Genomic DNA, 10,169 nt, shown 5'->3' with positions numbered 1-10,169 from the left:
GAAATTCGTGACTCCCATCAATCGATGGGGGAGATAGCTTTACATATTTTTCTGCAGATTACTTCTTTCCCATAAAGATTACAAGAAGAGATCTTGGGAGAGAGAATAGGGAGCAGACCCTCTTAATCGAAGGTTTTCCCCTACTATATATAGTCAAGGCACCCTTGCCATTTACTTGGTCCAACGCTCTCTGGCATCTAGTGTGCCTTGGTCGTTCTTTTAGACATTGCTCCTTTTGACTCGACGGGTGTCGAGAATGGGATGTAGAGTGGGCTATGTTATCTTTTACTGCCCAGTCTCTTAGGCGGGACATTAGTCAGCTCGACCGTCACGGTCAGATTTAACCAATACATAAGTGTTATTGAGCATTGCCAATTTTTTCCCCTTATGATTAACTCCTAAATTCTACCAAGACTTTTGCGTACCAACGAATCCACGATAGTCGATAAATCACTCTAAATGAAGTAAAATGTTTTTAAAACAATATACAACCCTCTTGTCTCGTTAATTTGAATTTAGCCAAATGCATCCAGAGAAAACATTAATGAGCGAATCATGACGGTTACCACATTAAGCTGGTAGTGATAGTACAATTTCCGTATTAAAATAAAACAACATAATGCCCAAAGTACATAGCGCAAAACCTCATTTCTGCCGTTAGGTGTAGGTAATGTTGTCAGAAGGATTTTTTAACAATTGTACTGAAAGGAAAGCATTGAACAAAATAGGGGAGATTTTATTTTACTAACAAAGAAAAAAATGAAAAATACTAGCAAGACTATATTATCTAAATATCTAGTATCTAGTTAAAGAACCATTGGATCTCCATAACTAAACCAATCTCCCTATATCTAGTATATACACAGACATTAGATTTGTCTAATGTATGTATTTACAAAATGCCTATGAGGCTTGACATCATCAAGAAAAGCCTTGCAGCAGCCTCACCTCAAAACAATTGCAATAAAATCTGGCTGCATCTCGTGGTGTACAAGTTTACATCAACTTTTGTCCTGCGGACTCTTGGAGCCACGTATCATTTTGCAACGCAACATCCCTACGGATTCCAGGACCTCAAGAATGGTTTACCCATCGGATCCTGTACCCCAGGACTTTGAGTAGACATGCTCACCCATCCGAGACCATTGGGTTTAAGGCCTCCAGGACTTTCCTGGCTACTCATGTAACTAAGGGGTTTAGCTGGTTGCAGCGAGGCATTGCTCGTTGTGGTAACTCCCACACCCATCTCACCATAGTTCCTTGAAGGGATCAACCGTTCTCTTGATCCTGATAGATCATAAGAGCCACTCTGATGCAGTGTGTTACATTCAGATAAAACACTGTACAAGCTCTGATCTGAGTTGTTTACACTTCCAATGCTCTGAGATGGACCGCCAATACCTTCCAAAGTAGACCAGGCCCCACGGCCATGATTCTCTCCAGAGAACCAATTCTGACTTAACAAGTCTCCACTGCTTAAATGAGTTTGAGACGGTGCTGATACATGAACAGAATTGACAGCCCAATCTTGCATGCCAACATTCAACTGCTCATGCCTAGGGAAAGAGTATCGACCTCCATCTGGGTATAGATTCTCCTGAAAGTTCTGATGCATGAGGAGATCATTCAGTCCCTTGTGCCTTAGCTCCAATGGTAACTGCGCATGAAGCTGCTCCCTTAAATGACCAGAATATTGACCTGGCTCCACGATCAGATTGCTTGATGGTTGGTACACCAGTGGAGGCTGTCTATGCTCATGATTGTAAGATAAACTATCTGGACCTTTAAAAAATGGTTGAAATATTTCATTCCTGTTCTGAGGGTATGAACCAAAAAGAGAAACATCACTGGGTTCTCTGGGCAACATATCCCTCCCAGCATCCTTTTCTGTAGGGACAGCTCCCAGATTAATAAGATTAGCCGCTGGCTCATCAGTAACTCGAGGATGCCCAAGTGACAACTCCTCAACAGAAGAATATTCATGACTTATGGGAGTGGCACGTCCATAAGAAGTAGCTATGCTAACTGCTGGCCAACCAACACTGGTAGAAGCAAGAGGATCCCCCTGATCAACAGGACCATCCACATTATTCAACCCTTCCTCTGGATACTCTGATAGAGTTGGAGAAACTTCATCTGCTTGCTGGATTATATGGTTCTCGTTAGAGTCCAGCTTAAAGTGGTCTAACTGATTGCTCTCAACAAGTGAAACATGATCAAGATGCTGATTGAGTGAGACAGGGAGAGATTCATCATCATAATCAGTGTTAGCTGTGCTATCAGGAGTCTGTTTATCACATAAGCTTGCAGATTCTCCTCCCTCCTGATCCTGACCATCATATAACCCAAAGAGTTTTATTTGAATCTTATCAAGCACATAGGAAATCTAACAGATTTCTTCTCAGGAAAATTATGGTTTAACTAAAAGCTCTTAACTGAATATTCTACCACTCATTTATTTGTATTGAACGAGACAGGGCCCGTGTTTTTAAGAAGACTATCTTCCCTTTGACAATACACAAGTTGGTAAGAATTTAGGTGAATCCTTTTCGCCTCAACAATCAATACAATTGTTTTTCTATTAGTATAACTGACCTCTGGCTGTAGAGGAAGCTCATCATTTACTATTTCTCTTTCCATTTGCTTCTTGATCAATCCATCAGATTCTTCTTTGCCCTCATGCTGATCAACCTAAAGCAAACTTGGAAAATGTTTAAATTAGACAAGAAGACCATCTTCCCTTCGACATACACAAATTGTAAGAATGGTGAAGACTTTTCGCCTTTATACAACTGGTTTTCTATCAGCATAACTGACCTCCGAGTGTAGAAAAAGCTCAGTATTTACTATCTCGCTTTCCATTTGCTTTTCGATCAACCCATCAGATTTTTCGTTGCTCTCATGCTGATCAACCTAGAGCAAACTCAGACAACTTAACAATTAGACAAGGAGACCATCTTCCCTTTGACATACACGAATTGTAAGAATGTAGGTGAAGACTTTTCGCTATAAACTTGGTTTTCTATTAGTAAAACTGACCTCCGGCTGTAGAGGAAGCTCATTATTTACTATCTCGCATTCCATTTGCTTATCGACCAACCCATCAGATTTTTCGTTGCTTTCATGCTGATCAACCTAGAGGGAACTTAAACAATTTAACAATTAAACAAGGAGACCATCTTCCCTTTGACATACACGAATTATAAGAATGTAGGTGAAGACTTTTCGCCTCTATACATTTGGTTTTTTAATAGTATCACTGACCTCCGAGTGTAGAGAAAGCTCATTATCTACTATCTCGCTTTCCATCTGCTTCTCAATCAACCCATCAGATTTTTCGTTGCCCTCTTGCTGATCAACCTAGAGCAAACTTAGACAATTTAACAATTAGACAACTAAGATAGACTATCTGGAACTACCATTAGAAAAAACAAGAAAACCATTCAGAAGAATATAATCTTCAAAACTGATTCCTCAAAAGGTGAAGAGATAAAACCACAATGACCCCCAGACACAAAGGGGAGATAAGCTAAAAGTATAAACCTCTACTTCCATTGAGAGTGCAACTTCTGCTTCTTTATTATCAGTTAGTTCAGCAAAGATCCCATCAGAGCTCCTTCTCTCTTCTTCTTCTTTAGTATCAGTTAGTTCTGCAAAGATCCCATCGGGGATCTTTTCCTCTTCCCCCTGATAAACCAAGTAAAACAAATTGTCAGATAATTCAGGAGATTCTGGGAACTTGGATATATAAGATGCACTCCTAAGATAGACCTTAATTTGGACTTTCAGTTTCTGTTCCATTTCTTGACCTAATGATCTTCTCACTTGCAATCCCTGTGAACGTCTCTGTATCCAGTTTGCAAAACCAGCAGGGACATCTCTGTTTGCCAGGTGCAGCCTGTACAAACACACACTATGAACTGATGTGGAAAACATTGATAAACTAGAAGAAACGTTTTGCTCCACAGCACTAACCAGTGGTCATGTAACTTCTGACGTTCCTCTTCCTCATAAAATTCAAATGGCTGTACATGGAGATTTTCCATATCACCTAAGACGTTGCTCAGAGACCTGGGCTGAATGCTATTACTATTATGCTTCATGCTGTTCTTAACACGTTGGTAGTGTTCTCGACTGACCTGAAATATGATGAAGAAAGGAGGGGAAGAAGGATGGAGAAAGTGTATCAGCCATTGGAACTCGAGAAAATTCCATATAATCAACGAGTCCCAACAGAATTTCCACACATGAAGGACTGAAATGAAAAGCATTCTATGTAAGAACTCAAGAGACAAAATGGCTGGGCTAACATCTTGCTGAATAATGGCTGCAACATGTGAGATCTCCGATTTTTGGTGAGAAAACAAACAAAATCAAGATCATTGGAAAATTTTAAATAGATTCATAAGATGTTCCAACCAAAGCATAGCCACCTTAATATAAGACATGTATTTGGCGCCATCGCTGTGTTGGATATTGCGCCTGTTTAGCTTTTCTCCTTTCCTAGACCTTCCAATCACCTTAGCTCCATCAGGTGAACTGCCATAGGTGCCTTCTGTGAAGCCCTTTCTGAATACCAAAAAGGCACGTCTGTCATGCTCCCTTATAGTGGGAAAGATGCAATTACCATAATAACAATCACAAGCATACAACCAGAATTTAAGAAGTCATAGTGTAAGCTTATTCTATCTTCTCTTTTGCTTCTTCATGCAATAAATTATTTTCATCTACTTTATTCAAACAGATTTATTGATAACCAAAAAGGTTAAACTCAATTCAAGAACAACAATGTCAAGAAAAAAGAACCAAAAGGAACTTTGCATGAAACTTCTACTCTGGCATAACTTAGTGCAGTTGTCAAAACGATTTCAATATTTCTTCTGAGTTATCCTTTATCTCTTTTCATGTGCGTCTTTCTTTCTTCTTAAATTTCCTTATATATCGAGATCAATACAGAAAGACAGTGCTCAAGGCAAAAGACAGTATACCCTCTCTGACTATCCCCATCCAACATCAAAATGTTCAGGCGTTCATTACTACATCCTTTGTCATGCCGAGATGAAGATTCAGGTGTCATAAAAAGGTTGTCCTAGATTCCATGAAATTCAGGCTCAACAAGAAAACGGCATGGAAAAAAGAGGAAAAGAAGTCTTCAGATTTATCAATGAAGTGGTTTGGTTCCTAACCCGGAAATTTCCTTTGCAAACCAATAGTGAATCGACTTTTTAGTGTGAAAAGAAAGAAGAAAAGAGGTAAATTCTCATCAACTAAACACTGTCTAAAATCCTAAAGTATTCCTGGCGTTTGGTAAACAAGAAAGTCATGGGCGGACACAAGTTTTAAGACGTTATAGTCAAGTTATTTATAAAAAAATTCTTCAAACTTTTCATCATTTTGAAGAATTATAGGCTCTATTGGGCAATGAATTCCTTCGACTTTTCTTACGAGGTAAATCACGAAATCATTCGACTTTTCTTACTAGGTAAATAATGAAATCATTTGACATCAAAATAATTATAAATTACGCTCTACTCAGTTCTTTTCTTCTTGAGGATTTTTCACACAAACATTTCATGAATTTTTTGAACCTGAGCTTTTAATCTTTAGTTTCACTTGACCAAACTCTGTATGGTTCGGAAATGGAATTATATTAAGACATAGTCGACAGTGGGAAACACATATTCAGTTTACAGTGGAGACAGAGGAGAAGGCAAAACATAAAGAAACCCAAGAGAACACATGATGTTTTTCACTAAATTAGTGGCACAATTCAAGCCGATATGTGGATAACATTACGCGTTTACTGCATTTTCCACTGAAGGTGGAAACTTCAAAAACAAAGTTTAGCAAAACTCAAAATGCAAACAATAAAATATTCTGCAATCTTAAGTTAATTCTCTTCTCTTTTTTAACTTCCATTTTCCATTCAAATAAATATATGCATAAAAAAGTCTCACTCCCTTTCTTTTCCTTTACTTCATTATTGCTGGGAAGCAAATTTTCTAGTTGCTTTTTTGAGATCCTAAAGAAACCTATGATATAAGACAATGAAAGAGAACTCACCTCAATATTCTCTCCACCAATTCTTCCTCAGAGTCTTTACAGCTCTCCACATTTTCCTTCCATAACTGCAACTTCTCAATCATACTGCCACGAGAAGTAAAATGTAACGCAAACAGTAAAATGTTCTGAAAATAAGGTTTAAAAAGGACAGTTAAGAAAACTGCATACTTATTATGGTAATTTTGTAATTCCATGTAATACGCCTTCTTGTTAGCCTTGAGAAGATGTTCCTGACGCATAACAATATCAGGGTGAAAGCTACCAGAACAAATCATCTGACCCCTGCAAAGATACCAAAGACTTTTAAACATGAAAGTCACATAACATCTCTGTAAGGGGTCAAATCACACAAGTCCAGATAAATGCATAGTTAAGCATGCATAGTAAACTATAACTAGAAACAGAAAAGTATTTTAAAGGCAAATTATCCTTAATGCTCAGCGATAGTCAAAATCTCTCCAATCAAAAGTATAAAGCACTTGAAAATGAAAGAGTTAAAAGATTATCTACTAGATGCTATGCAGAAAAGCTATGTAGCAGCTGGGGCTGCTAGTGCTGATGGTCATGAAACCAGTGGCAAATCTAGAGGCTAAGATGCGGGTTCCAGGGAACCAATTAGCTTTTGCCCAAACCTTGTATATGTATTATTCATTAAAACATCTACAAATATTTGACTGTGATCCCAGTTATTAACTTGAGATCGTTGTAGGAACCCATAAACTTCAAATCCTGGATCCGCCTCTGATGAAACATACTACTTGTCATAAGGTAGTCTATGCTAACCTCTTTGCAACTTGAGATGTTGATTTAGAGATGTTATTTCAGATAATTGGCACAATGATGTAAGATACAAGGTTAATAAGTGCATAATTAAGCACCTAGTCAACAAAAGTCTGTAGCAACCAAAAAAAAATTAGAAGGTTATGGGATCAGATAGAATACGCCCAACAACTAAGGAGGTAAAAAAGAGGTCTCAGACGGTTAAGAGAACTACAGTTCAACACCAAAACAATTATAAGAACATGCTTGTGCCATAATAGAGAAAGCCTACGCTTCTCTAGACTCCTAACTTGAAAGGACTTTGGTAAAATTAAGGACTACGCTAGGGAAATTATTAACAGCCAATGTGTGGTAGGTCGATTGCACTTCATATTAGGTTCTGTTAAAATTTAAGTGTTTGGTTCCTCTTGTTGGTCCTCACAGGCTACCTGTCATGCTCACATTATCAAGTATTCTACACTATCTAACACAAAATGAGGATATGGCACAGTTACAGATGATACATCCATGTATTATGATCCTCAAAATCCCTTGTATTGATCTTTTTTTTTTTTGAGGAGTTGATCCATTGTATTACAACCTAATGTATCATATTATGGTCATACCAAACTACATCCATATACACTAAGAAGCCTTAGTTCATCTTTTCTTCTCCATGTGCCTCACGACCTCTCTTTGCATCCGTAAAACAATTGCTGCTTGGTGGGATAACTATAATTTCCAATCTCATCGGAAGAACACAATGCTAAAATCAGTATCTTTATCTGCACAATCTCAATTTATATCAAAAACATCTCCTAGCTTCTTTTAAATGTATAGAAAACTAAGAAAAGGGAACCATATCCCATCAAAATTTGATAATTCCCTGAAATGGGAAGACCAACCCGAGTACTGTCAGATAAAAAATAAAATATCAAGAGCCCACCACAACTCCTACTGTCCGAAGTAACAATAGAAGTCACAGCAACCTGAAGTACAAATTCCTAATAAGTAAAAAATGGAAAATTGAATGTTTCCATAAGAACATCTGACATATTGTTCTCAGACATGTGCAATGTTGTCATGCGGAGATATTTAGTAAAGAAAGACTTGCCACTTAACAAAAGGATTTCCGAAGTGAAAATTTTCCTGCCCCAGCAATTTACAGACAATTTCATCTGGATCTGACCCTTCCGGCAAAAATTGGGTAAGAAATCCTCTCTCATCTTCTGACAAGTTTGCCTGCCAGACCTATATCAATTTTCATAGCGTAAGACACAAGGAAAGTCATAGCTTCCAGTATATTCAGCATACACAACTTCATAGACAATTACCTCGTGCGAGAGGACCTCACTTAAATTTTCGAATTCAAAAATTCCGTGAGGTAGAGTAAAAACATCAGCCAGTATACTATGATGGTGGGAGAGAGAATCCAAAAAGGGAGTCAAGTCTCTCCATGAAATGCCAATTTGCTCCTTCTTGGCAAGAACACACCTTTTTTTGTCATCCCAGACCAGAGAAACATTGGATCTTAACTTCAAACTATATCTTGCTAATCCCTGCTTCTTCTTCTTCTTCTTCAATCCATGGGGTTCCTGAGAATAGTCAACAGTGCTGGCAGCACGTAGACGTTTCTTCCACTGATCAGCCACCATTGTCAAAGCAAGCCACAACAATTACCACTAGAGCATAATGATGCTATCTCAATTTTGATCAATGAGTTCCTCCCTAGGAGTAGTCAGTTGAGAGCTTCTAACAAAAACATTAAAACAAAAAATTTAGCACCTAACACCAAATATTAGAGAATGTCATAGTGCTGGAAAAATATGTTCTTAGGTCATCCTGGTGCGATGGTACCCAAGAATGTTAATGCAAGGACCTTTTACTTTGAAAGCATTGTAGCCAAGAAAAATCAATTTTTGATGAAATATCAAAAGGAAGCTTGAAGTTGATGATTCTACAGACAACATGTCCTTGTTTTCACACATCCTATAGGTAAAAGAGGGGAAATAGAATGCCAATCAAGTGCAATGATACGCAGATGAGGTGAAATCGTTCATTAAAGGCATGTAGACAGAACAGGTAATAAATTATAAACAAACAAGCTTCATAAAGAGCAAGAGCTCATCCGAAAGCCTGTTCAATTAAGGAAACAATTGAGACACGTTTCAGTTGCCGAGTCACCTCTTAATGTATCGGTACCCAAGGAAAGCAGGTCAAGTCCACTTCTATGATCAAATAGATTAAGACTACGTTGAGATTACTGCAAAGGGTACTTCAGAAAACCATACAATCCCCACTCCACTATCAACCTCCAACTGTCCTTGTAGCTGTCCCCCTCCCCCCCCCCCACCCCACCCCACGGCACCCGGGCAAGGGAAATAATTGGAAAATAATAACAGAAAGAGATACTGATACACAAAATATATATATATATATTGAGATTGAGAGAGAGAGATCACTAATAAGATTAAGGGCACACCCAGTTAAGTGCGTTGGATAAACAAACTGATAACTGGTTATGTAAATAACAGAGTATAAAATTTATATCTAAAAAAGGTACCAAATAATGAAAGCCCAAAATACGAAAGACAGTGATAGTAGGAAAATGTGTAATTCTCGCGAGGAGAGGCAGGATTGATGCCGTTTAATAAGTAAAGGAGAAACAGAAATCCAGTGAAATAATATAGGGTTGAAGACTAATTAGATAAATCACAACATGAGAAAGATATAAAATCCAATAAAGAAGGCAACTTTGACACAAATAACAAAGCCCTAAATAATGAAGCTAAAATACCTGAAACAAAGTCAATACAGAGGAACGAGGCGGCACTCGCAGCAGCAATGAAGACAGGGCGACCGAGGAGCACAAGGGTTGCAGCGTTATCCGATACTCTTCGGGACAAAGCACAAGCACTGGCGACCTTTTTTCCTTTTTCTTTTTTTTATTTTCTCTCACTCTTCTCTCTTTTTTTTTTTTTTTTTTCTCTCTCCTTCTCTTTTCTTTTCTTTTCTTTTTTTCCTTCTGGCGTATACGTTTGGACCAACAGGACCCATTATGGTTTTTGCGCATAAAATCCGAAAAATTGAATTTCGAATCGGATTGAATTAATTTGGTATTTTGGTGTTGATTTAATCGATATTTTAGTATGGTATTTGTATAGGTCAAAATTTGATCGAAAGAATTCTATTTAAGGAAAAACGACCAGGAGTCAACCAAGCCGAAGTCACGTACAGGAAGCAATATACCAGTGAATGACTCAACTACGGTCGAGGTCGAGCACTCAGTTCGGCCCGAACGGCTAATTCAACACTTAGACATTTTAGAGGAATACTCTACAGGATAT

General features: G+C 38.1%; 1 protein-coding gene across 2 annotated transcripts; it reads right to left on the bottom strand.

Annotated features, from left to right (window-relative positions):
- Window positions 1–715: 715 nt before the first annotated feature.
- Window positions 716–9,829, bottom strand: LOC107827579 (uncharacterized). Of its 2 annotated transcripts, none has more exons than XM_075250587.1 (14): window positions 9,620–9,829; window positions 8,157–8,574; window positions 7,937–8,073; window positions 6,232–6,345; window positions 6,064–6,147; window positions 4,434–4,569; window positions 3,976–4,139; window positions 3,772–3,898; window positions 3,544–3,687; window positions 3,265–3,360; window positions 3,040–3,135; window positions 2,818–2,913; window positions 2,596–2,691; window positions 716–2,329 (listed from the first exon to the last, which is right to left on the bottom strand). In XM_075250587.1, the coding sequence occupies exons 2-14, from the start codon at window positions 8,475–8,477 to the stop codon at window positions 1,058–1,060; spliced, it is 2,883 nt and encodes a 960-aa protein (XP_075106688.1). In that variant the 5' UTR covers window positions 8,478–8,574; window positions 9,620–9,829; the 3' UTR covers window positions 716–1,057. The 2 variants fall into 2 exon arrangements, with proteins under 2 accessions (XP_075106688.1, XP_075106689.1); XM_075250588.1 differs by having other exon boundaries at window positions 8,157–8,571; window positions 9,620–9,756.
- Between the last annotated feature and the right edge of the window lie 340 nt (window positions 9,830–10,169).

This window comes from Nicotiana tabacum, chromosome 3 (genome assembly GCF_000715075.1).
Source record: "Nicotiana tabacum cultivar K326 chromosome 3, ASM71507v2, whole genome shotgun sequence".
Taxonomy (NCBI): Eukaryota; Viridiplantae; Streptophyta; class Magnoliopsida; order Solanales; family Solanaceae; genus Nicotiana; species Nicotiana tabacum.
This window is presented reverse-complemented; position numbering and strand designations above follow the sequence as displayed.